Source organism: Halteromyces radiatus (genome assembly GCF_025201355.1).
Source record: "Halteromyces radiatus strain CBS 162.75 chromosome Unknown BX664scaffold_5, whole genome shotgun sequence".
In the NCBI taxonomy this organism is placed as follows: Eukaryota; Fungi; Mucoromycota; class Mucoromycetes; order Mucorales; family Cunninghamellaceae; genus Halteromyces; species Halteromyces radiatus.
Window position 1 is genome coordinate 359,064 of NW_026251691.1, and position 23,354 is coordinate 382,417.

Genomic DNA, 23,354 nt, shown 5'->3' on the forward strand with positions numbered 1-23,354 from the left:
AAAAAATCGGCCTCTCTGATTTTCCTTTTCTTTCTCTTTCTCTCTTTCTTTCTTTTTTTTTTTTTTAACATACAGTATATAGCCCTTAATGTCGTCCCATTCCTTACCACAACAAATATCACCACCTATGGAATACAAAGAGGATACTATTGACGGAACAACTCCACCTACTTCACCGAGAGTTCTACCACCTATTGACCTACCACTTCCTATGATGCCATATCCAGCCATTCATTTTCCACCCACACCACTTCATACGTTTTCATCACCACCACCATTAACACACTTATCACCTCCTTCCGGCTCTCCTACTACCAAAAAACATTCAAAAACAACCAAACCAGTAGCTACCAAAACCATGAAAAGGACCACAGCTGATGATCGAGAACATCATCGTCGACTATCCCATAGTGCTATTGAGAAACGACGGCGAGAACGCATCAACGACAAGATCGATCAATTAAAACATTTGATTCCATCCTGTTGCCCATCACCAGATACCCTTCCTTCCGCATCCATGCATCAACCCCTTCACAAATTGTCCGTATTGCAGGCCGCTATTGATTATATTCATCAACTACATTCTCAGCTTGTCCAACAACATGAGCCTTCATTATCGCTATCGTCAGCATTGTCCTCATCCACATCTTCATCATCCGTCACTTCATCATCATCATCATCATCATTAGAAAAGGAAAACAATGTACATCCTCTATCATCTGATCTACAATTCGCTAGAGTCGTTGCCCATGCTCGACGTCAACATCAACTTCATGAAAATTCTCTTGATGACTCATCCAAAGTTTAGTTAGTGATAGAAATGATGATTACTCAATAGTATTGAAATAATAACATTAATAATAAAAAAGTTTATCATTAGAAATATGTTTTTGTTTACAATAATTTACAGATGTACTAAGACTATTAGAATAGTCTCAATCGAAAAAAAGGAGAGGGGGAGATCAATAATCATATCTAGTCAGATGGATCAGTATGAAACAAAAAAGACAGAAAAAAAAAAAGCATTCTTTTTTTTTATTTATTTGGTGATAGGTCAATGAATAAAAAATAAAAGAAAAAAATAATAATAAAGGGGTGGGGAGAAAAGCCTGATTAGGAGTCAAAAAAAAAAAAAAACACAGTTTCTTTCTATCAAGTTGTTTTTGACTTTTTCTTTCCTATATATAATAATAAAAACATTAAAAAATCATCATCATCACAATTCAAGTCAATCACTTACCAGTCGTTGTTTCCTGACTAGCAGTTCGTTTCCTACTTTTTGATTCACTGAGAGGAGGATGACAAGTATCACAATACCATTCGCCATCAGGGATTTCTTTCAGAGGAGGATTAGCGCAATAAGAATGCATTGGTTTATCACATTTATCACATAATAAAAGTTGTTCTTCGTTGTCTTCCTTGTGACATTTCACGCACCAGTCGTCAGTCTATAATAGAAGGATCAATATATTTTTTTTTGTCTATACGAGTGATCTATTATTTCATTTATTACCTCCGGTAAAATGGGCCATTTGGGTAATTCTGGAACAAGTTCACTATCAGGTTGTACGATAAGTAAAGTATGACCTAATCCACAAGATACTCTTCATCAAATAATAATAATAAAAATCAAATTAGTTTCAAGGTTATGCAATTCCATTTCACTTTTTTTTTTTCCTTTTTTTGTAGGTGTACTTACTGTAGTGATTTGATACCTTCTAATGGTTCAACCTTTTGTGGGGTAGTGGCACTTTTATTGGGAGAATCTTCACCAAAACCTAGTTCTCCATTGAGGACTTGACCCCATGCGATAGTTGACTTTTCATCTTCCGCCAAAGCAAAGAGACTACGATCACCAGCAGCAATACAGCGTAAATTCCATCCATTGAGATCATATAGGTAACGTGGATTCATCCATGGTTGTCCAGAACTGCCATCACCAGTGGTTTTCCATTTTCCCCATAAAAGCATTTGTGTATTTCCATCTAATGCAAGAGAACAAGTAGAACCACAAGCAATTTGGGTTGCGCGTGATTCACGATGTGACTTTGAAAGATTGGGTATGACTTTGGGTACCAATAAGTCTTTTTGTTCACCATGTCCAAGTCTACCGTATCCACCAAAACCCCAAGAATATACATAACCATCATCATCCATAGCAAGAGAATGACTTGTACCACATGCAATAGAAATAATCTTGCGTTCCGATAATGCTTTTACCAAAACTATGTATATGCATATGTAATAAATGATCGCATTAAATGAATATCCTACCCCCTTACCTTTTTTTTTTTTTTTTTTTTTTAAATCAAGCTTACGTGGAATGGATTGAGGTTGTGTATTCATTTGACCAGCAGACTTGATATACTGTCCAGTTTCTCCATTACCTAACTATTGAATAAGAAAATCATGATGAGTGATCTTTGAAACCATTTTCCTTTTTTTTTTAACTTACTTGACCATATTCTTGAGAACCAAAAGCATAAACTTGATGTTTATCTATAAAAGTAGAAACAGATGAATTTCATATATTTTTCATTTTTTTTTTCTCTTTGTAGTTACCAGTGAGAACTAGAGAGAATTCAGCACCACAAGCAACATCAATGATTTTATGATTTGCCAAACTTGTGACCTTTGCAAAATTGGTTTGATCATTGAGAGTAGAAATACCTAGTTGACCCAACTTGTTGTCACCTGCAGCATATACTTCGCCAATATCTAAATAAGAGTAGATTCAGTAATTAAAATATTTGATTTTTTTTTTTGTTTACCAGTGACTAGAAGAGAATGATTCCGACCAGTAGCTATTCTCACAATTTTCTTATTTTTCAATACATCCACTTGTTCACTAAGGTTTACTGGAAGTTCAACAATATCTTTATGTCCTAAACCTAACTGTCCACGTTCGTTTCGTCCAAAACCCCAAACTTGATTATCTTCAGTGATGACAAAAGAATGACAAGAATTTGGTCCAGTGGCTACTCTCTTGACTCTGAAAAAAAATAAGATCATATCAGATCGATTGTTTTTTTCTTTTTTAAAAAAAAAAACCTAGTTTCTTTTACCTGACATCTACCAATTCGCGTACCAAGTGAGGACCAAGAAGTGTATCTCTAGAGAAATAGTTTTATTTAGTTAAATCGATTGATTCAAAAAAACAAAAACAAAACTTACTCTTCTTTTTTTCCAGGTTTTCCTTTTCTGTTAATATGATCCCAAGCTACAGTTCCAAAGATCACTAGTTTACCTAAAAAAAGAAAAGAGACATTATGCGGTTTATTAAACTTGTCAATAATTTTTTTTATTTCTTCAAAAAAAAGTAGAAAGAATTACAGTGTACTATTTACCAGAGGTATTTTCATCAGCTGCCATAACAAATATATATAAAAAAGAAAAGAAAAGAAAGAAAAACAAAGAAAAGAAAGAGAAAAAGAAAGAAAAAAGAAAAAAAAATCCTAAGAAAACAGGGGGGGAAGGAATAACTCAGTCGTCACGCGAAATTGAAAAAGTTCTCTCCCCCCTTATTATTATCACCTTATAAAAAAATTATATATTAAATAATAGTAATAATAATAAATGATTGGTTTTAATAATAATAATAAAAAAAAAAGGTTGTTAGTAAACTATGAATTTGCATGGTTAGCATAAGACTCTTTTTTTTTTTTTTCTTGGGTAGGTTTTTCGTAGCTCAGCAAATTTCCCCCCCTATTTGGGGAAGGTGATGGATGGGAATCTCTAAAAAAAAAAAAAAAAAAAAAAAAAAGAAAAAAATAATAATTCATCCACCGATTTCTTTTTTCTCTCTTTCTTTTTATTTTTTCTCATTTCCCTTCATATATTTTATATTCACATTATATTTAGTTTGTGAAAAAAAAAAGATGAAGGCTCAAGCACGTCGAAAAGTTTCATATGTCATCAGGCAGCCTAATGGAAGAAAAGCTCATTGTTTAGGTGTGAACTCTTTGGCTATTGATAGTAGTGCTGTTTATAACAATAATATAACTGAAGGTGGCATTCTTTATTCTGCTGGTAGAGATGGTGTAGTCGCTGGTTGGAAATTACATATTCCTTTAAAACAACAACAACTTGAAGACGATACTTGGATACACGATCAAGAGATATTGGTAAGTTTGTTTTATTAATATTATTATTATTTTTTTTTATAAATATTCTTATACTGTCTCTTTCTCTCTCTCTCTCTCTCTCTCTCTCTTTTCTTATATATATAATCTAGTCTTCGACTCCAGCTACTTGTGATGCTTTTTCACAAATGCATACAGATTGGGTGAATGATATTGTGGTGTGTGAACAAGGCACAAGTGGTAAAGAATACAAGTATATATATATATAGTTTATATATAACAATTTACTGTTTTATATAGTGGTATCCGCATCAGCCGATAGAACTATCAAGTTATGGAAACCTTATAGTGAAGATTCCCATCAAGCTCATACCATTGGATGGCATACGGATTATGTGAAATGTTTGGCTTATGCACCACAAGCAGGTTGGGTGGCTAGTGGTGGTTTGGATAAACGAATTAATATATGGGATTTAGAAAAAAGAGAAGCGTCTCTTACTATTCAAGTTGGATCGATGAATATCAATAATGATCATTCTGGTGATACATCAAGTAAGTAAATAATACTCTCTCTCTTTTTTTTTATGTCAATCCTGTTATTCACATGTATTTTAATTTATAGATACATCGCATGGAACTTCTTCAAAGTCTTCTATTTATGCTATGGCAGTGAACCCTTCAGGTACTCTACTAGTCACTGGTTCTCCAGAAAAAGTAAGTAAGAAAGAAAAAAAAAAGAGGGACTATGAAGAGGTGATGAACTAATGGTCCCTTCCTTTTATTTAGGTTGTGCGTATTTGGGATCCGAGATCTGGGAAACGGGTCAGTAAGTTAACAGGTCATACAGATAATATTCGAGCATTATTGATTAGTCACGATGGTCAACATGTAAGTGAATATAAAAGGAATAGGTTGTTTAGGTTATTCATTTTTTTTTTGTTTTATTATTTTATTATACGTAGGTACTATCAGGATCATCAGATTCGACCATTAAACTCTGGTCAGTGAAAGCACAACGATGTCTTACAACCTATGAAACACATACAGATTCAATTTGGTCCTTGTATTCGGATCATCCTGATCTCAAGACATTTTACGCAGGATCTCGTGATGGATTGGTAACCAAAACTGAATTACCAAGGGAAGGTGCGAACGAAAAACATGATGAAAGTGAATGTATTGGTTTATTTAAAGAAAACTCTGGTGTTGGCAAGGTATATTATAGAAGCGCTCCTTCTTTAACATTCTTTGATACTAATCAATTTGTTTCTTTTTTTTTTTTTTTTACCTTTAGATTGTTGCTTTTGATGATACTTATATTTGGACAGCTACTTCAAGCTCAAGTATCAATCGATGGGTAACTATCAGAAAGAAACAAAAAATCATAATAGATAGACAAGGTCATTCATTATATTTTTCTTTTTCTCATCTCTCAATTTTTTTTTTTTTATGTATAGTTATCTGTGCCTTCAAGAGAAAATCGTCAAGTCCTTACAAGATCTGATTATAATCCTGATATTCCACCCTCTGCTATAGTTAGATTACCTCCTACTCAAACTGTATTCTCTCCTCAAGTACCTGAACACTTTTTACCCAATGATAGTTTGACAATTTATGCTGGATCCGTCATGTCTATACCAATGAGCTATAATGATGAAGATGATGACTCTACTGAATCACTCACTCCTTTACGTGAGCAACCTGATCAAACTATAGAAGGTAGGAACAAAACCGAATGATGTTCATTCCATTTTGATATATCTTTTTTTTTTTTTTAAATAGGAAATCCTGGTATTACTGCTCATTTAGTGTTACAAAATCGACATCATGTACTAACAAAAGATACTACTGGGGATGTAGCTTTATGGGACATCGTTCGCGTAAGTTGGACTGTAAATAAATTGAATCATTTGGATTTATAATAATCTTCCTATTTAGTGTACAGAAATCAAGAAGTTTGGACAACGTAGTCTTGAAGAAGTGGCGCAAGAAATAAGTGGTATTGAAAGCTTCCCTTCTTGGTGCTCGGTGACAACCAAGATTGGTGTAAGATCACTATATAATGAAATCAATGATGTTTATTTATTGACTCAATTTATTGATTATTATTGATTTATATAGGCTATTACTGTGCAATTACTTGAATCTAATTGTTTTGACTGTGAAATGTATGCTGACGAAATAGGCCTCCCTATCGATTATCAATATCGTGAAGATCAAAGAGGTAATACAACTATCTGACATTTATATGGATCCTGACATCATCATACTATTTTTTTTTTTTTTTGTCTTCCTATTCTAGTGAATCTTGGAAAATGGCTACTGATCAATCTATTCTCATCATTCGTCACTGCGGAACTACAGGAGCAAGAAAAAAGTCTCAAGGGTCATGATAATGAAGGAATGGAAATAGCACATCACGAAGTTAGTTCGCAGGATGGGACAAATACTTCTCAACAACAACAAACTAAGTCAATTACATCATCTGATGCCACACCAACAATACCTGCTATTCAAAATGAACCGACCCCACCAACACCAACAGTGACTGCACTCAAAATTCCTCTTAGTGCCGTTACAACCAACACTGACAGCTCACCATTTCACCCCAGTTTATCCAATAGTCCACTTGATCAACAGGGAGGAACGCCGCCCAATTTTCCATCCGTTATCACTACAAATGGAACAAGTGTTTCTTCACAGACGAATGGTCCTTTGACTGCTCCACCTACCACAGGTCGTTCTTTTGATTATTTCTCTAAATCGCATCAACCTGTTCAGAATCATTCATCAGTTCAACCTCCACCGCCAGCCGCTCTCTCGTCTTCACCAGTATCACCTACTAATTCCAACTTTATGCATCGGCTCAAAAATCTATCAGTCAAGGCCAAGCTAGCAAAGGTTCCCAACAGTGATGATAAGTCGGAAGGCTATACTACGGAAGAAGACAAACAGACTTCATTTACTTCAGTTAATGGGAATGGAGATGTAAGTTATCACCGTACATATATCAAGGATGAGATAGTACTAATCGAGTTCTTTCTTTTTTTTTTCTTCTTCTTATGACAATGACACCAATAGACTGACTCTGCCTTGACTTCAAATGGTATCTTACCCGGGAAAAATGAATCAAACTCGACTACAACGATGACTGATGATAACAAGCAGCAACAATCACAGAGTACTGTCAACAACAACAACAACAATAATAACAACAACAGCAATAACAACAATAACAACAACAACAACAACAACAACAACAACAACAACAACAACAACAACAACAACAACAACAACAACAACAACAACAACAACAGTAGTGATGAATCGACAAATGATCAATATACCCCACCTAATTTAAAAGATTTCCCACCGTTGATGATTCCTTCCTCCACCTCTATTATTATTGCGGAAGAAAGTGCTGAAGCTTCGACAAGTATGGATTTATATCGAGGTGAAGCCAGTTGTGTTGGTGAAGATCATGCTTTGATTTCCAAAGTGGCTCCTTCTTGGTTATTGGCTTTCCTATTATACGTAAGTATTATGAAGAAATTATCCACCGTTTGTTAATTTTTTTTTTTTTTTTTTTTTGTAGAACAAAACACCAAGCAAAGAAACCGTCAAATTAACATTTGTATTGAAACCACATTCAGAAACTCAGTTACCAGAATTGCCAGGAGGGTAATAAAAAGAAAAAATCAAAAAGAAAATCCATTATTCTGATCATTTATATGTTTTATAGACCCAACAATCGATTATTGGCCAATCGTGTACTGCGCATTCGAAAATTACTTCAATATGTGGCTGAAAAGATAGAATTGGATCCTTTACCAGAAGTGGATGATTTGGAACTACTTTGTGGAGATACTGTTTTAACCCCAACAATGACCTTGGCCTCTGTGAAGCAACACATATTGAAATCAAGTGGTGATGTGATTTTGGCCTATCGATACAAGAATGAAGCATCTTCCCTCCCTCTGACTGACTCCTGAAAGAAAAAGAAGCAACTATTATAAAACAATAGCAATATTAAACTATTCTATACTCTGCAGGTCGGGGGGTTCTACATATATATATATATATATATATATATATATATATATATGTATGTATGTATGTGTATGTGAATATATTGAAAAAGATAGGATTTTATAGTGTTTTCAAAGTTTTTTGTCGGGTCACAAGAAAATAGTTTCGTGATATTATAAAATAAAACGTCTTTCCTAAAATGAATGTCGCATTACCACTTTTTCAGAATATGTCAAAACATATTGGTTGATGATACAGTATATTAATCATTCTCTTTTTTTTTTTTTTTTTTTTTTTTTTTTTTTGAGATCGCCTTTGGTGTTTCCTATTCAAAGTAAATAATCAACCTGTAACAGCAACACGTAAAAATATGTTATCACCTCTTTGGAAGATGTGTTTAATACAGGTAAGTTAAAATAAATATAAAAAAAATGGATATGTTGACTAAGTATATATATATTTTTTTCAGTTATTCTAAAATTACTTAATACACAATGGAACTACTGCTACTCCTCTCCTTTTTCTTTTTGTATTCAATTTGGATTATGCGTTCAACTCTTGTTCTTTGAATTCCGTCATTTATTATTGAATAAAGTGTATTTAGTTATGCTGTGATTAATAAACATATTATTTGTATCATGATGATGATATACTTTACTGCTGTAAATTGACAATGATCATACATCGCTCAACTGGGTAAAATCTCTTTTTCGTTGCATCCAGTTCAATCAGAGGGGTTTTTGAAACAATCTACATTCTCCGACGGCGATTGAAATAGAAGGACCAAAAAAAAAAAAAAAAAAAAAAGCATATGTACTTTTGAAAGTTGTCATTTCTCTTTTTTTTTTTTTTAAACTTTTCTTTTGACTAACCACACAAGACGGAAAAAAAAGAAGAACATATGGAAGCTGAATTGAATACAACTTTAGATAATATGTAAAGAAAAAAAAAGAAGAAGAATGACTGATTGATGTATATATATATTTACAAACTAATATATCATTCATACTTAGTGCAAGTAAAGAAGGTGTGAAAGGTGTTTTAATATCTGATACCATGGGTCTTTGTCTTGGAGGTAAAAAAAAAAAAAAGGTTACATGTATCCTATTTTTTTTTAATAATTCACAAACCCATTCTTTTTTCCTAGTTCGTGGCATCGCTATTCCTGAAAACGCGCCCTTCATTACATCCTTAGCTACTGCCTCTCGTTCGCTTCAAGATCAAGATGAATCCGATAAAAAAGAAAATTACCCTACCGTCACTGTGGAATATGACAATATGTAGGAACGATTATGATTCAATAAGTTGGAAACTGATTCTTTTTTTTTTCTATAATATAGGAAAGTAGTAATCCGTGACCATGGTGGATTTGCTTTGGCCGTCTTTATGTAGCAGTAGTATAAGTTTATCCCTTTTCCGAAAATACGCACAGACACATACATAATAAAACACACCATATTTGTATTCAACAACAACAATAAAAGATACACAACTATTTGATTTATTTCTGTTTGAAGAAGTTTGTAATATGTTTCCTATCCTGACTCTGCTGTTTTTCCTGAGAGGTTTTGGATGTAGGTGATGTCTTGATTTTCTTTGCGATATCTTGCTGGAAATCTTTATTTGGTGATGATCGTTTCTTGGAGGAAGTTTCTGGTTGTTTTCCAAAAAAACTAGAAATGGAGCCTTTCAAAGTATCCACCGGTAAAATGAAATCAGATGATTCATTTGACACTGGTCCCACTTTGTCCGTTACTTGATAACTAGACACTCAAAAAAAAAAAGTTATTCATTCTATCCTTTTTTTTTTTTTTTTTTTTTTTTTTTTTTTTTTTTTACCAATCCAATTCGCCTTGAAATGGTTTCATTAATTTGATCAAATCATTGGACCAACGAATAGATCGATCTAACCATTGATAAGCTTCTTTCTTGTCCAAAATGACAGGCATACGATCATGCAAAAAGGAAAAAAAGGAAGAAGGTCCGGTAGTGACAATGATGGTAGAATATAATACTGGTTCATTCCAATCTTGTGGATGGGCCTTGTCATATAATCCTGCAAAAAACATCAATTGACCATCTTTCCGTCGTGTATAATAAGGTACTTTTTTTCCGTTGCCCAACTTTTTCCATTCGTAAAAACTATTCAAAAAAAAAGAAAAAAAACAAAAAAACAAAGGATCAGATGATATATATATATTATATTGGATAACTTACCCATCTGCTACCACAATACATCGTTTATCACTCTTAATCCTATCATACATTGGCGATCCTGTCAATAGAGTATCATCTCGAGCATTGATCGGCTAGAATAAAGTCCGAACATATTTAAAAAAAAGGATCAGCCTTCTTTTTCCTTGATTTACTGCGCATTCTCCAAATGATGATAGTTTTACCTGCATATCTGGCATCGTTTTAGCAAAGGATGGTACTAGTCCCCATTTCTATATAACATATCATTATCAGTCTAAAATGTATTCAATAATAAAAAAAAACAAGAGTTTTTTTTCTTTACCATTGTTTGAAGCATGAGTTGACCCGAGTCATTCTGTCGAACTACTGGTACGAACGATCGTGGTGCAACATTGTATCGTGGTCGAAACTTGTCTTGATCTTTCCAGTCATTGTTTTCCACATTCAATCCATTGTTCACTAATTTTGTTTTCAAATCTTCAGTACAAAGAGCACAACAGAACCTACCACACATTGTAACAAAAAAAAAAAAAAAAAGGAAGAAAGGAAGAGGAGAGTGAAAATGGGAAAATTGAAAATGTTTTTTTTTTTTTTATTTGTTTTAGACTTTGTAAAATGGATAAATGCATAAAATTATAGGTAGGGGTAAATATATATATAGATTATCTAGTTTTTCTTCAAAGTTCTTTGTTTTTCAGCATGTTCCACTAGCTTTTTCTCCACAAACATTCCCTAAATAAAATAAAAGCTGTTGAATAAAAAAAAGAAAAAAAGAAAAAAAGGATTCTATTTCTTTTACCTTTCTTTTTCGAACAGTGTCCATATACTTTCTGGCCAGGTTATCTCTATCAGCTTTATCACCTAAATCTTCTAATTCTTCTTCAGTTGTTGGTACCCAAAATGGATCTTGATCCAATAGTTCAAATCTAAAATCATCAAATTAGTTTACTTTTTTTTTTTTTTTTATTTCTATATCTTCCTTACCCGCTAAATACAAGTTGAGGACTAGCAGCACCAGATGTTCGTTTTCGTATTTCATCAGAAAATCCAAAACTTTCTACTACAGGAAGTAAAGCACTGATTTGCCAAAATGGAGTACCATCCTTCAAATCTTCCGAAATGATTTTACCCTTTCGTTTTGAAATCACACCATAAACACGACCCAGTACATCCTCTAATAACAACAAAAACATCAGTCTTCTTTTAGATAGGGAGAAAAAAAAAAAAAAAAAAAAAAAAAAAACTTACCAGAAGTTTGAATATCACACGTATACATTGCCAACAACAATCTAGGAGACCAATCCAAAAAACCTTGTCTACATGCATCTTTCATTACTGAAATAACCTGACCTTGAATAAGTCCTAATTTCGATCGTACTAACCAGAGAAAAATATATATATTAGATATATCCTTTTTTTTTCAATCTTATCTTACCATCCATCAATTCACCATTGGAACCAATCATTGCTTCTTTGTTCACAATGACATTTTCTACAATATAACAAACACCAGTCATAGGTTCAGCACATAAAGGTCCTGTTAAAGTCGAGAGTTGGAAACCAGTATGAATATGGAAATCAATATCCAAAATAGAAAGAGCCTTGATCATGGTATCATCTTCTTGTTGTTCCACTTTAAGTACTTCATCAGCATGATCTTCCGATATATCTTGTTCCGTTACTGTTGTTGTAGATAAAGTCGTTTCTGTTGATTCGAAGAATGGTTTTCGGATATATCCAGGCACTCGATTAATTAACAAGTTGGAACCAATTCGTCGAGGTCCAAAAGCCCAAATACTACTCATCATCATCATCAAAAAAAAAAAAAGAAACAGTTCATACCACTATATCATATTCATTTTTTTTTTTTACTTACTGATCCACAATGTTTTCCCATAAACTAGCAAAGGGACCTCCTTCCTTTTGAGCATCATTAAATGCTTGTCGTAATTGATCTTGTAATTCCTTGGCACTGAGCACCTTGTCTAAACCAGTCTCATTGAGTTCCAATACCTTCTTTTCATCCTCGACATCTTCTGTGGTTGTTGTCTCCAAAAGTATCTTTCTCCTAGCTAATTTTTGATCGATGATGTTCTTAATAGTAGTTGCATTACTTGTCAATAATTCAGTCACACGTGGAGGAAGAGGCACAGTACGGACTTGAAGCGTCACCAATTTGGAAGTCGTGGTAAGAGAAAAGGAGCCTCGAGGAACCGTGACTGGGGCAACATCAGTAGTATTCAAATCTTTGACCATAGATACTTCAGGGTTGACAACAATACTTTCACGGAAAGGAACAATTGGAGCAGAGACGTGAATGTTGATCTTTGCAAATCGTTCCTTCAAATCACGCAAACAGCGTTCCAGATGCAATTCACCAGCAGTCAGAATCACATGTTCTCCAGTTTCTTGCAACATGACTTGTACACATGGATCGGCTTGATTCAGTAATCGTAATCCTTCCACAAGCTTGTTCATTTCTGTAGGATCTTCGGGTTCAAGGGCCACACGCAAAATAGGAGCAGAATCCAAAGTGACTCCAGCCATGTTTTTCACATCCTTCTTGGTACTTGCCAAAGTACCATTTTTCAGTAAATGTCCTTCCAGTCCACCAATACCGAAAACGTTTCCAGCACTAACTTCAGGTAATGATTCCAAGTCCCGTCCCATGATCAAGTAAAGAGATTGTACAATGATTTCCGTGCAGTGTCGATCAGGTTCGTTTGGATCATACTTGGGACCCATCACATATAACTTTTGTCCAACTCGGATGGTGCCAGAATACAATCGAGCAAATCCAATCAAATGTTCAGCCTTGGTATTATTGTCATCCTCTTGTTCATCTTGATCATCATTGATGGACATATCATTCGCCTTTTCTTCAAGTGCTGCAAGGTCATCAGGTTGCAATGGGATTCCATTATCTTCGTTAGCCAATTGCTGTTGTTGTAATTGTTGTCGTAATAATCTTTGTTGGCGACCACGTTCACGCATTTCCTCTGCTGTCATTTGTTTTCGTCGATTTTCAGGTAATAGGTCAGCTGGCACAGCAAACATTTTACTAACATAGGCTACAACAGGAGCTTGATCGGATATATCACAAGAGTATAATGCCTTTTCCACATCGTTGGTTGCTTCAAGAGGTTTACTGTCTTTGTGTTGTAAATCAGGATAGAGCATTTTAGGTAATCGTAGTCGTTGAGCATCACAGGGAGGAGGTAATTGACCAACAATAGAAAGTAGAACACAAGTGGATAAAGGTAACCATTGAGAGAAGATGGCTGTGAGTAATGTTTGAGTATCTCGAGAACGTAAATCTCTTGGAAGTACCTTGATGTTGAGAGCTGCCACAATTTTTTCTGTCCGTTCACGATTTCTACCAAAAAAAAAAAAAAAAAAAAAAAAAGAAAACAAAAAAAAAAAAAAGATTAACTTTTTTGACAAAGAATATATAAGGTTATGACACTTACTGTTGAATTACCACAGAATCATAAACTGCCCAAATATTATCAAGTACAAATTGTACAAACATTGGTTTTAAAGATCGACCCTTGAGATGTTTTTGTTGTAATACACGTTTTGTCTTTGGATCAAAATAGTAATCACCCCATAAACATTTTTGTAATATGCCATCCTTGACACCCAATTTTTTTGCATACATCACGGCAAATTGTTGAATTCTATTGACATTCGATAAAATGTGATGAGTAATGAAGATCAATCAAAATCTTTTTTTTTTTTATAATTACCTAAATGCCCAACCATCAATAGCACTTGAGAAGATGACATTACCTCGAGCAGGATCAAAATAAATATCAGAGTCGTCTCTTTCTTCCATACTCCAATCATAAGTTCTTCCAGCTTGATCATCATCATCATCATCATCATGGTTACTTGTCATTTTTCTAGCTTCGTCTTCCATCCAATCACCAGTGAAGAAGGTAGCCATAATAGCATTTACTTGTTCCAAAATTTTGTTGAGATGAAGATAGGCTTCTTGAGGTGTCAATTTCAATTCCACAATCAGACGATCCATTTTATTGAATACGAGAATAGGTCGTACCTTGTCAATCCAAGCCTGCCGCAGTACTGAAATGGTTTGAGTACATACACCTTCGACAACATCAATTAGTACCAATCCTCCATCACACAATCGAGAAGCAGTTGATACTTCAGAAGAGAAATCCACATGTCCTGGTGAGTCAATCAAATTGATTAAATACTCACTTGCCACTGGTGTTGAGATATCTACAAAAAAAAAAAAATTAGAACGCGAGACTGGAGAAGTAAAAAATGCATATTAGTATAATATACCTTGTCCTTCTTGGTGTACAGCCTTGACCAGTTTGAAATAAAGACTAATAGCACTTGATTCCATAGTAATCCCACGTTCTTGTTCGTCTTCTCTTGAATCAAGGTAACGAACCTTGCCTGCCATCTTTGAAGATATAATACCATTAGTAGCAAGTAAAGAGTCAGAAAGAGTAGTTTTGCCATGATCTACGTGAGCCAAAATACATATATTTCGTATATTTTTATTGTTGCGCTGTAAGTTACCAATCTGTTGAGGAGTGATGGCTGGCATATTGATCTAATCAACCAGCTTTCAAAATTTCAAACAAGAAATAAAAAGAAAAAAAGCCGCAGTTTGGGTCAAAAAAAGAAAAAAAAAAAAAGCTTCAGTTCCAAAAAAAAAAAAAAAAAAAATTCACGGCCCGAAGGCATTGAGCGCCCTCACCTTGGATTTTCTTTCCAATAAACAATTATAGATTTTTATCTTAGTAGTATTTTTTTTTTTTTCTTTGCCTTCTTCTCCCAATTTATTAATTGACTTGTTCTCTTCTTAGTATTATTCACGTATTCTCCTCTCCTTGTCACTTTCCTTATTCTTCTTTTGTATTATCTTTCCTTCCTTCGTATTCGCCCTTATTTATCCGTTTCTATTCTCTCATGATGGATATTGATGCTTGCATCGAGTCCATAAAGAGCTGTAAATATCTTGCAGAAAATGAAATGCGACAACTTTGTTACAAGGTACGGGAAATCTTAGCTGAAGAGTCAACCGTGGTACCAGTTCACTCTCCCGTCACCTTATGTGGTGATATTCATGGTCAATTCTACGATTTATTGAAACTCTTTCAAGTTGGTGGTGATATTACTATGACTTCGTATATCTTTATGGTAAGTTTACAATACGATAAGAAAAAGAAAACTGACTCCCAAAAAAAAAATTAACACTTTTATATATTTTTTTGGAACCTTTTTATTTATTCATTTTTGAATGACCATCATATTCATTAGGGTGATTTCGTGGATAGAGGTCGATATTCTTTGGAAACTTTAACACTACTTCTTTTATTGAAGGTCAAGTAAGTAAAAAAAAAGAAAGTACATATGACTACAAAAAGAGGACGGTATGGAAACTAAACAAAAATGTTATTCACATCTTCTACTTTATATCTCTTCGTATATATATATATATATATATATGTAGATACCCAGATCGAATTACTTTGACACGAGGTAATCATGAATCACGTCAAGTCACCAGAGTATATGGATTCTATGGTAAATATGTAAAAGTAGAGAGATAGGATTGAAGAAAAAAGGTAAATGATATGAACAAGTCAGCTGATCTTTGTTATTCTTTATTTTCTTTTTGTAATCATTTAGATGAATGTCTCGCAAAATATCAAAGCTCAAAAGTATGGGAATGGTGTTGTACAGTTTTTGATTATCTACCCTTGGCAGCGGTAAGTAATTCATAGAAAGGTTAGGAAATAAAGATACTAATATTAATTGATTTATGAATAGATCATTGATGGTTCAGTATTTTGTGTACATGGTGGTTTATCTCCTGAATTACCCTCCATTGATTCCATAAGGTAAAAAAAAAAAAGAAAAAAAAATTAACATGATATTTCATTCATATTGACTTATTATCATATAGAACTTTATTTCGAATGCAAGAATTACCTCAAACTGGTGGGCCATGCGGTAAGTTTTAGAAATGTAAGAGAAAGAAATAGTATGATTGACTCTCTATATATGAAAACTAGATTTGTTATGGTCTGATCCTGAATCACAAGTAGAATCTTGGGCTATTAGTCCACGAGGTGGTGGATATCTATTTGGACATTTACCTACGGATGCAGTAAGTTAGATGGATTAAAAAAAAATAATTAAAATTTGATATTTTAATTTATTTATCATTATTCTAGTTTTGCCATAACAACGGTGTTGATTTGATAGTTCGAAGTCATCAATTGGTGGATGAAGGCTACAACTACCCATTTACAAATAAAAATTTGGTAACTCTATGGTCTGCACCCAACTATTGTTATAGATGTGGAAACAAGGCAGCTATTCTCAAAGTACCGGACGATCGAACCAATATTATGGAATCTGATTTTAGGATTTTTCTGGAAAATGATATTCAGGGCGATGCTTCATATACGGCTGGACCGGGCAGCCAATACTTTTTATAGTTTACTCTTACGGATGTAGTATAGTCTTTCTTTTATATATATATATATATATCATCCTCTTTCTTTTTATTATTATTATTATCATTATTATTACTATTATTATTATTATTATTATCCAAATCAAAGAAAAATAAAATAAAATCGGAGGAACTTTTGTTATCATATCATCTTTATTTATCTTCATCAATTCATTGCATTCATCCATTTGATTATCATCACATTTCATCCATTCAATCATTCCATCATCACGTACCATTCAATATCATATCATCAGTAGATAAAGTAACTTGCACTAGTTCATGTTTGTTCTGTGTTTTATTGAATGAGGGTAAGCTTCTTTTCTAAACTATAAATAAGAGATGAAGAGAGGGTGAAAAAAGATTGCATAAAGGGGTGTAAAAAAAAAAGATAATTTTATGTATATATGGAAAAGTAGGGAAAAAAAAAGGAGAAATAACAGTGAATATGTGAGTGAGAAGAGAAAATAAAGGGAATGATAAACATTATCCATTCAGCAAACATCAACAACAAACAAAGATATATATGAGAGAGAGAATAAAGGAGAGAACTACAAGATGGTACACTTTTTGGATTTCTTCTTGACAGGAGGTTCCAAAGCGGCAACAATAGCTTCATCAAAGACATTCTTCAACCCCTTTTGTGTTAAGGCCGAACATTCTACATATTTGACAGCACCCAATTCTCTTGCCAAGCGTTCACCAGCATCGAAACTAATAGGTCGTTGTCGTTGTCGTGCCAATTTTTCGTTCACATTGGGATCGTCACGTAAATCGATTTGAGTACCAACAATTAGACAAGGTACACCAGGACAATGATGATGGACTTCGGGGAACCATTTTTCTTTCACGTTTTCAAATGATGCAGGCGATGTCACTGAAAAACAGACGAGAAAGACATCAGTTTGAGGATAAGATAAAGGACGAAGACGATCATAATCCTCTTGACCTAAATATCAAAAAAAAAGAAATATGATTTGAATTATTTCATAGAATTTGAAAGAAAAAAAAAGACTTACCAGCAGTATCAAAGAGTCCTAAAGTATATGGTTCATCACCTACAAAAAAAAAATCATGAAGTTTAATATTATATGCCTAGACTTCTTTCTTATTATCAACCACACTCTTATATGTATTTATATTTACCAATCATAACTGTCACAGCGTAGTTATCAAAAACCTACCAAAATGATAGAATACTATCAGTAATTATATTCCAATTGTATTTTATATATAATATATTATTTACCGTGGGCACATATTCGGAAGGAAATTTGTTAGTAGTATACGAAATCAAAAGACAAGTCTAAAAGTTTATATTGAAGTAGATGAAAAGAAGGTTGGTTAATATATAAGTTGGTTGATCTACATTGAAAAAAAAATTACATTTATATACTTACTTCTATAAAATTCAGTTAGACGTAGATATGAATGTCATTGATGGTCGAGCGATAAGTAGATATATATATATAAGAAGAAATAAATAATTAATAAATAATAATAGAAAAAAAAAGGTCCATTAGTATATTTAAGTATGAATATATGTTTGTAATATTATAAATATACATACTCCTATGTATTATACATATATAAAAAAAAAAGGATGAATGAGTATATTCAAGTTATAATATTTCGGTTATTTTTATCTTTTGCTTTATCATTTCGCTTACCCAACAGCACCGTCACCAACAACTACACACTTGATGGTTTGCATTGATTATAAATCTAGTCAAAAAAAGAAAAAGAAAACAAAGTATGTAAAAGAATGATGGTAGATGAGTTTGTATAGTCTTTGATGTTCTCTTTTTACTTTTTTTTTCTTTTTATTATCTTCCAACAATGTACCTACAATAATAATAAGTTAAGAACAAAAGGAAAATAAGGAACCAACTAGAAAGAGAGATAGAGAGAGAGAGAGATAGAGAGAGAGAATAGAGTGAGTGACTTTCAAGGAGGGTTAAAAAAAAAAAAAAAAAAAAAAAAGAGGGAAGAGAGGGGAAGGAGAGCTAATAGTGACTAAAAAATTACAAAGGGGAGAAAGAAAAAGAAAGAAGTGAGCACAATTCATACATTGAATTGGCGGCATTTTAAATGTACACACATGTTTAACCGTGAAACAGTCAAAATCAATCATGATCCATAAAACACTTTTGATACATAAATTATACTATTATTCTATATATTACATATTATATATATATATATATATATATATATATATATATATTGGAATATGATCATAATGATGATAATCGTATCTTGTTTTTATTCTCTTCCCATATTATGATGTTACACACTGCCTTGGTTTTCGCACAACAATAAAAGCGTTTATATATATATAAAAAAGGGAATCATCCATATTATTTTCAATATCATTTTCATTCTTTTCCACTCATCATCATTAGTGATCGATATACAAGTAAAAAAAAAAAAGAAATCATTTGCCTGTCAGATTATCAAATAAAAACTTTTTTTTTCTGTTTTGACTACAAAAGGAAATCAATTGAAAGAACAAAGAAACCAGAAAATATATATTTATTTTTTTTTTAATGCATGAAAATGACATTATTTATCTATCGTTTTTTTTTTTTGTTAACAAGTTGAACTAAAAAAAAAAAACTTTAGTTTGCAGCAAGGGAGACAGTTGTCTATTGACGATTTCAGCCAATAAGATAATCTGATGATGATCCATTTTAAGTAAAAATAAAAAGAAAAAAAAAAGTATTGTCTTTTTCTTTTTCTTTCAATTTTTTTTTTATCTTCATCTTTTATAAAATCAACAAAAAAAAAAATAACAATGTCAACTAACCCACAAATATTGACACCAGAATTAAAAGAAACTAGCTTCTCCATTATGGTTGTCAGTATTGGTTTTGGCTGCTTTATATGGCAAACTATTGAGTCAGGTTCGATGCTTTTTAAAATCCGCAAGCCCGTTCATGCCGTTGTGTTTTCGCAAGCGCTTCTAGGTGTTATAGTAACTTTTGTTACATTACTGACTTCCTTGATTGAAGTGGATTGTACTTTTGTAAGTTTTTTTTTTAAAAAAAAATATAGATGATGAATAAAAAGTAAAACTCATTATTCCTTTATAGCGTCTCTTTTTTTCTGTAGTTGGAGTTAATTTGGCCGATATAGCTCTTCAATCGATTCTTTTGTGGAAAGCATTTCTAGGAAACAGTCGATCTAAAATCATTTTAATTCTCGGTACTATTCCATTACTTGGTCTTGTTGCCTTCATTTGTATGAATATCACCTTTGGAAAATCCACTTCATTTTTTGAAAATGGTGCCTGTGCTACTGATTATCGTAAGTTTCTTTCCTTCTTCTAATCATCCATTCATCCATCATCATCATATCATCCTATCATACCATCCTGACATATCATCCATCCATTGGTCCATCATCAAAGGGGATAACGCTGAGTTAACCTTTCTTTTTTTTTATTTTTATTGTTTTAGCGATCTTCATCGTTATCATCAAGGCAACACTAGATTTTTGTTCCAACACATTTTTATCAGCATGTTTTCTATTAGTGATCTATCGACATTACCGATTACTTGGATCCAGTATTCAAAGAACTTTAATTAGAGAAGGATTAATCTATTGGTAAGTGATAAGACAGAAAAAAAAAAACTGTTACCTAATTCAGTAATAACCCTCTTCTTCTTTTTATGGACAATCAGCTTTGGAGTCTGTTTTTCCAATATTTTAACAGGCGTTCTATTAATGTTTAAAGTTCTTGGTGGTAGTACACCTGTGATATATACGATTGATTGTAAGTGCGGAGACCAAAAAGTTTTTTTTTTTTTGTCAGGGGTGATGTTTTGCGCGGGGGGGATGTGTGTGTTGATCAGGGAAGAAGAGGGGAAGGGGAATATCGGTAACTGATATGCATGTGAGGGGAGGGGGTGAAAGATATTACTTGGTAGGGACCCGTTTTTTTTTTTAGAGGTTTCAACAAAAATACTAATATGTACTATAATTTTTTTTTATTTGTTTGTTATTAATGATGACGACACTTAGGGTATGTTGCTTCTTATCTGATTATCAAGCAGTTAAAGAATGGTCGCAAAGCAAAAAAAGAAGAAGATATGGAATTTGATGAAGATGATATGAAGACTAGCCATTTTACCAATGAAGACCAGAGTCAAATTGAACCATGCTATTATGAAGAAAAACAAATCATCAGTGAACCTTCTTCTTCTTCAATTCCTCATTCACCATTGGAAGGACATTGATCTTTATTTAATGCCGCTCATTTATCGGCTTGAGTGGCTTTTTTTTTTTTGTTGTTATTATTATTTTATTATTGACCTCGGTTAATCATTACCCGAAAAAGGATGATGATGATGATTAATATTTTTATTAAACAACGATTAAATTTTTAATAAAGGATTTGTTTTTATTAAAGTAAAGAGATGATAATATAATGTGATGATCAAGTGTTTATTGTCTCAAGTGATAAAAGAAGAAAAAAAAAAGTGATGTATCAACTTTATAGAGCACGTTTATGTTTATCAGATTCAAAAAGTAATATTATTTTTTTTTTTTTTGGGGGGCCAGGTAAACCTTATTCAAAATGCCACTTCTTTTTCGCGGTGATATGAAATTTGGGTTATCATTGAAATAGGTAGCCAATCGGGAGCACTAACTGTTATCAGATGTGATTTGATTGGTCATTTGAAAGTCTGACAAAACAATCAATTTCGCTGTCAGCCCTTTGTGAATATTTTTTTTTTTTGTTATTTTTTTTTTTTTTTTTTTGTATATCTTTTACTCCCCTTCTCTTCCTTCTCCCTTTTTCACCTTTTTTTTTTTTTTTTCTATTTATTACCTTTTAATATAAAACATTTATACATTACCATGGCTGAAGAAGAATACGATTATGAATCCTTAGGTGAAAATACTACTATGACTCAAAATGCTTTTGCTGGTGCTTTAGCTGGTATAGCTGAACATTGTGCCATGTACCCTGTTGATAGTATCAAGGTAATGAGATAGATTCATACATAAAGATAAATATACTTATATAATATAATTTATATGTTTTGTTTATAGACTCGAATGCAAGTAATTCAAACTGCTTCTGCAACAAGTCCAACTACTTTGGCCCTCAATCAACCTATGGTTAGAACTGCTTCTCGTAATTTGTGGCGTGGCGTCAACTCTGTAGTGATGGGCGCAGGTCCAGCTCATGCATTACATTTTGCTACATATGAATTTTGTAAGGAATATTATGGTGCCAATCGTCAAGGTCATCATCCTTTGGCTTCTGCTGCTGCTGGAGCTACTGCTACTTTTGCTCATGATACTTTGATGAATCCATTTGATGGTAAATTTTAAAAAAAAAGATTATATATAGATAGATATGGAACTGATTATTTCTATTTATAGTGATCAAACAACGAATGCAGTTGAAGGATAGTACTTTTCGATCAGTTAGGGAATGTGCTCGTATGGTATTCGCTAAAGAAGGTTTCTCAGCATTTTATATTTCTTTACCTACAACATTGGCTATGTCTGTACCTTTCCAATCTCTACAATTTGCTACTTATGAATATTTCAGAAAAGTATTGAATCCCAATGGTGGTTATGATCCTACAACACACGTGATTGCTGGTGGTTTGGCTGGTGCTATAGCTTCTTCAATGACAACTCCTTTGGATGTGGTTAAGACTTTATTACAAACACGAGGACAAAGTCAGGATGCTCGTATTCGTGGTGCTACTGGATTTATGGACGGTTTTACTATTATCAAAGAACGTTATGGTTTACGGGGCTTCTTCCGAGGTTTTAAACCAAGAGTCTTGACTCATATGCCAAGTGCTGCTATTAGCTGGAGTGTATATGAATACTTTAAATGGTTAATGCGCCCTACTTCTCATCAAGGCAATTTGTTACCTCTGTAGTTACCTGTTCTTATGACACAACATATTCCATGCACAACAATCAATAACAACAACGACATCATTATCATCATCAATCAATTTTTCATCAATCTCTCAATATCATCATCAGTATTTCCTTTTTGGTCAAATTTATTTATTCGTGATTGGTTTGTCCTACCATACTTTTAGTTGGTGCTTCAATCTCTTCCTTCTCTTTTATCCTTTTGGCATTCTTCCCCTTGTATTGTACTTTTTTTTTTCCTTCAATATTTGTATTCCCCCTCTTCTCTTTTTGTATATAGTCTTGTTATTATTATTTTTATTATTGTTATTATTGTTACTATTATGATTAAAGAAAAAAAAAAACTCAACAGTCAAGTCCCTTCCACATATTCATTTAGACTTTTTTTTTTGACTTTTTACCCCAGAACAAAAAAAAAAAAGATAATAAAAATCAAATCTTTTGAATTCAAATAATAGTCCAATCATCATCTTGTTTACGCCATATAAGGACCTTCATCTTTGTAACATCATTATAAATGCCATTAAATTATCATTATCAAGTAGCACAATCACTTCTTAGTATTCATCTTCATTCATCGTCACCCATCGTCATCATCATCATCATCCATAAAAAGTCATCAATCAAAA

General features: G+C 32.9%; 10 protein-coding genes across 10 annotated transcripts; 6 read left to right on the forward strand and 4 right to left on the reverse strand.

Annotated features, from left to right (window-relative positions):
- The first annotated feature begins 57 nt into the window (after positions 1–57).
- On the forward strand, positions 58–886 carry BX664DRAFT_359673 (uncharacterized protein). The gene has a single exon (XM_051548107.1). It carries the CDS (start codon positions 89–91, stop codon positions 806–808), a length of 720 nt encoding a protein of 239 aa, XP_051398779.1. The 5' UTR covers positions 58–88; the 3' UTR covers positions 809–886.
- Positions 887–1,000: 114 nt separating this feature from the next.
- On the reverse strand, positions 1,001–3,419 carry BX664DRAFT_334954 (regulator of chromosome condensation 1/beta-lactamase-inhibitor protein II). Its single transcript, XM_051545804.1, has 11 exons — positions 3,348–3,419; positions 3,175–3,247; positions 3,066–3,113; positions 2,772–2,992; positions 2,563–2,718; positions 2,456–2,499; positions 2,319–2,391; positions 1,700–2,225; positions 1,514–1,604; positions 1,241–1,448; positions 1,001–1,178 (listed from the first exon to the last, which is right to left on the reverse strand). The coding sequence occupies exons 1-11, from the start codon at positions 3,370–3,372 to the stop codon at positions 1,153–1,155; spliced, it is 1,491 nt and encodes a 496-aa protein (XP_051398780.1). The 5' UTR covers positions 3,373–3,419; the 3' UTR covers positions 1,001–1,152.
- Positions 3,420–3,799: 380 nt separating this feature from the next.
- Positions 3,800–8,165, forward strand: BX664DRAFT_386574 (WD40-repeat-containing domain protein). The gene is made up of 16 exons (XM_051549333.1): positions 3,800–4,124; positions 4,235–4,322; positions 4,383–4,634; positions 4,705–4,796; positions 4,869–4,970; positions 5,045–5,296; positions 5,377–5,439; positions 5,540–5,801; positions 5,865–5,962; positions 6,021–6,128; positions 6,204–6,306; positions 6,385–7,070; positions 7,164–7,263; positions 7,447–7,616; positions 7,678–7,763; positions 7,825–8,165. Exons 1-16 carry the CDS (start codon positions 3,879–3,881, stop codon positions 8,072–8,074), a joined length of 2,958 nt encoding a protein of 985 aa, XP_051398781.1. The 5' UTR covers positions 3,800–3,878; the 3' UTR covers positions 8,075–8,165.
- A 759-nt stretch (positions 8,166–8,924) lies between these two features.
- On the forward strand, positions 8,925–9,602 carry BX664DRAFT_334962 (uncharacterized protein). The gene is made up of 4 exons (XM_051545805.1): positions 8,925–9,047; positions 9,125–9,186; positions 9,259–9,391; positions 9,452–9,602. Exons 1-4 carry the CDS (start codon positions 9,013–9,015, stop codon positions 9,501–9,503), a joined length of 282 nt encoding a protein of 93 aa, XP_051398782.1. The 5' UTR covers positions 8,925–9,012; the 3' UTR covers positions 9,504–9,602.
- BX664DRAFT_334964 (uncharacterized protein) lies at positions 9,603–10,836 on the reverse strand. Its single transcript, XM_051545806.1, has 5 exons — positions 10,630–10,836; positions 10,511–10,558; positions 10,329–10,420; positions 9,951–10,253; positions 9,603–9,874 (listed from the first exon to the last, which is right to left on the reverse strand). The coding sequence occupies exons 1-5, from the start codon at positions 10,819–10,821 to the stop codon at positions 9,613–9,615; spliced, it is 897 nt and encodes a 298-aa protein (XP_051398783.1). The 5' UTR covers positions 10,822–10,836; the 3' UTR covers positions 9,603–9,612.
- Positions 10,837–10,872: 36 nt separating this feature from the next.
- On the reverse strand, positions 10,873–14,948 carry BX664DRAFT_386577 (uncharacterized protein). Its single transcript, XM_051549334.1, has 9 exons — positions 14,622–14,948; positions 14,057–14,555; positions 13,778–13,987; positions 12,184–13,683; positions 11,743–12,104; positions 11,556–11,684; positions 11,292–11,481; positions 11,107–11,233; positions 10,873–11,039 (listed from the first exon to the last, which is right to left on the reverse strand). Exons 1-9 carry the CDS (start codon positions 14,890–14,892, stop codon positions 10,974–10,976), a joined length of 3,354 nt encoding a protein of 1,117 aa, XP_051398784.1. The 5' UTR covers positions 14,893–14,948; the 3' UTR covers positions 10,873–10,973.
- Positions 14,949–15,045: 97 nt separating this feature from the next.
- BX664DRAFT_334972 (serine/threonine protein phosphatase Ppe1) lies at positions 15,046–16,942 on the forward strand. Its single transcript, XM_051545807.1, has 8 exons — positions 15,046–15,488; positions 15,609–15,676; positions 15,802–15,875; positions 15,981–16,060; positions 16,122–16,192; positions 16,258–16,304; positions 16,367–16,461; positions 16,529–16,942. Exons 1-8 carry the CDS (start codon positions 15,258–15,260, stop codon positions 16,793–16,795), a joined length of 933 nt encoding a protein of 310 aa, XP_051398785.1. The 5' UTR covers positions 15,046–15,257; the 3' UTR covers positions 16,796–16,942.
- A 10-nt stretch (positions 16,943–16,952) lies between these two features.
- BX664DRAFT_334976 (cell division control protein 42) lies at positions 16,953–18,784 on the reverse strand. The gene is made up of 6 exons (XM_051545808.1): positions 18,662–18,784; positions 18,488–18,537; positions 18,062–18,118; positions 17,959–17,992; positions 17,832–17,870; positions 16,953–17,761 (listed from the first exon to the last, which is right to left on the reverse strand). The coding sequence occupies exons 2-6, from the start codon at positions 18,524–18,526 to the stop codon at positions 17,364–17,366; spliced, it is 567 nt and encodes a 188-aa protein (XP_051398786.1). The 5' UTR covers positions 18,527–18,537; positions 18,662–18,784; the 3' UTR covers positions 16,953–17,363.
- Positions 18,785–19,648: 864 nt separating this feature from the next.
- On the forward strand, positions 19,649–20,984 carry BX664DRAFT_239910 (uncharacterized protein; the record flags this gene model as incomplete). Its single annotated transcript, XM_051540215.1, has 5 exons — positions 19,649–19,840; positions 19,908–20,121; positions 20,274–20,381; positions 20,552–20,590; positions 20,839–20,984. Coding segments are annotated over 5 exons (699 nt in total), but the record flags the coding sequence as incomplete, so codon positions are not given.
- A 640-nt stretch (positions 20,985–21,624) lies between these two features.
- On the forward strand, positions 21,625–23,111 carry BX664DRAFT_281800 (mitochondrial carrier domain-containing protein). The gene is made up of 3 exons (XM_051541537.1): positions 21,625–21,804; positions 21,874–22,147; positions 22,210–23,111. Exons 1-3 carry the CDS (start codon positions 21,679–21,681, stop codon positions 22,722–22,724), a joined length of 915 nt encoding a protein of 304 aa, XP_051398788.1. The 5' UTR covers positions 21,625–21,678; the 3' UTR covers positions 22,725–23,111.
- The last annotated feature ends 243 nt before the right edge of the window (positions 23,112–23,354 follow it).

Excerpts from the sequence above, each read along its gene's own strand:
- BX664DRAFT_359673 (XM_051548107.1), top strand. The coding sequence starts at position 89 with ATGTCGTCCCATTCCTTACCACAACAAATATCACCACCTATGGAATAC.
- BX664DRAFT_334954 (XM_051545804.1), bottom strand. The coding sequence starts at position 3,372 with ATGGCAGCTGATGAAAATACCTCTG. Across the intron at positions 2,719-2,771 it reads TCATTCTCTTCTAGTCACTG|ATATTGGCGAAGTATATGCT; the intron begins GTAAACAAAAAA and ends ACTCTTATTTAG. Across the intron at positions 2,500-2,562 it reads ATTCTCTCTAGTTCTCACTG|ATAAACATCAAGTTTATGCT; the intron begins GTAACTACAAAG and ends CTACTTTTATAG.
- BX664DRAFT_386574 (XM_051549333.1), top strand. The coding sequence starts at position 3,879 with ATGAAGGCTCAAGCACGTCGAAAAGTTTCATATGTCATCAGGCAGCCT. Across the intron at positions 6,307-6,384 it reads ATATCGTGAAGATCAAAGAG|TGAATCTTGGAAAATGGCTA; the intron begins GTAATACAACTA and ends TTCCTATTCTAG. Across the intron at positions 7,617-7,677 it reads TATTGGCTTTCCTATTATAC|AACAAAACACCAAGCAAAGA; the intron begins GTAAGTATTATG and ends TTTTTTTTGTAG.
- BX664DRAFT_334962 (XM_051545805.1), top strand. The coding sequence starts at position 9,013 with ATGGAAGCTGAATTGAATACAACTTTAGATAATAT. Across the intron at positions 9,048-9,124 it reads AATACAACTTTAGATAATAT|TGCAAGTAAAGAAGGTGTGA; the intron begins GTAAAGAAAAAA and ends ATTCATACTTAG. Across the intron at positions 9,392-9,451 it reads ACTGTGGAATATGACAATAT|GAAAGTAGTAATCCGTGACC; the intron begins GTAGGAACGATT and ends TCTATAATATAG.
- BX664DRAFT_334964 (XM_051545806.1), bottom strand. The coding sequence starts at position 10,821 with ATGTGTGGTAGGTTCTGTTGTGCTCTTTGTACTGAAGATTTGAAAACA. Across the intron at positions 10,421-10,510 it reads AAACGATGCCAGATATGCAG|CCGATCAATGCTCGAGATGA; the intron begins GTAAAACTATCA and ends ACTTTATTCTAG. Across the intron at positions 10,254-10,328 it reads TGTATTGTGGTAGCAGATGG|TTTTTACGAATGGAAAAAGT; the intron begins GTAAGTTATCCA and ends TTTTTTGAATAG.
- BX664DRAFT_386577 (XM_051549334.1), bottom strand. The coding sequence starts at position 14,892 with ATGCCAGCCATCACTCCTCAACAGATTGGTAACTTACAGCGCAACAAT. Across the intron at positions 13,684-13,777 it reads GATTCTGTGGTAATTCAACA|AAATCGTGAACGGACAGAAA; the intron begins GTAAGTGTCATA and ends TTTTTTTGGTAG. Across the intron at positions 11,685-11,742 it reads CAATGGTGAATTGATGGATG|TACGATCGAAATTAGGACTT; the intron begins GTAAGATAAGAT and ends TTCTCTGGTTAG.
- BX664DRAFT_334972 (XM_051545807.1), top strand. The coding sequence starts at position 15,258 with ATGATGGATATTGATGCTTGCATCGAGTCCATAAAGAGCTGTAAATAT. Across the intron at positions 15,876-15,980 it reads CAGAGTATATGGATTCTATG|ATGAATGTCTCGCAAAATAT; the intron begins GTAAATATGTAA and ends GTAATCATTTAG. Across the intron at positions 16,193-16,257 it reads CCCTCCATTGATTCCATAAG|AACTTTATTTCGAATGCAAG; the intron begins GTAAAAAAAAAA and ends ATTATCATATAG.
- BX664DRAFT_334976 (XM_051545808.1), bottom strand. The coding sequence starts at position 18,526 with ATGCAAACCATCAAGTGTGTAGTTGTTGGTGACGGTGCT. Across the intron at positions 18,119-18,487 it reads TAGTTGTTGGTGACGGTGCT|ACTTGTCTTTTGATTTCGTA; the intron begins GTTGGGTAAGCG and ends ATAAACTTTTAG. Across the intron at positions 17,993-18,061 it reads CTTCCGAATATGTGCCCACG|GTTTTTGATAACTACGCTGT; the intron begins GTAAATAATATA and ends TCATTTTGGTAG.
- BX664DRAFT_281800 (XM_051541537.1), top strand. The coding sequence starts at position 21,679 with ATGGCTGAAGAAGAATACGATTATGAATCCTTAGGTGAAAATACTACT. Across the intron at positions 21,805-21,873 it reads ACCCTGTTGATAGTATCAAG|ACTCGAATGCAAGTAATTCA; the intron begins GTAATGAGATAG and ends TTTTGTTTATAG. Across the intron at positions 22,148-22,209 it reads TTTGATGAATCCATTTGATG|TGATCAAACAACGAATGCAG; the intron begins GTAAATTTTAAA and ends TTCTATTTATAG.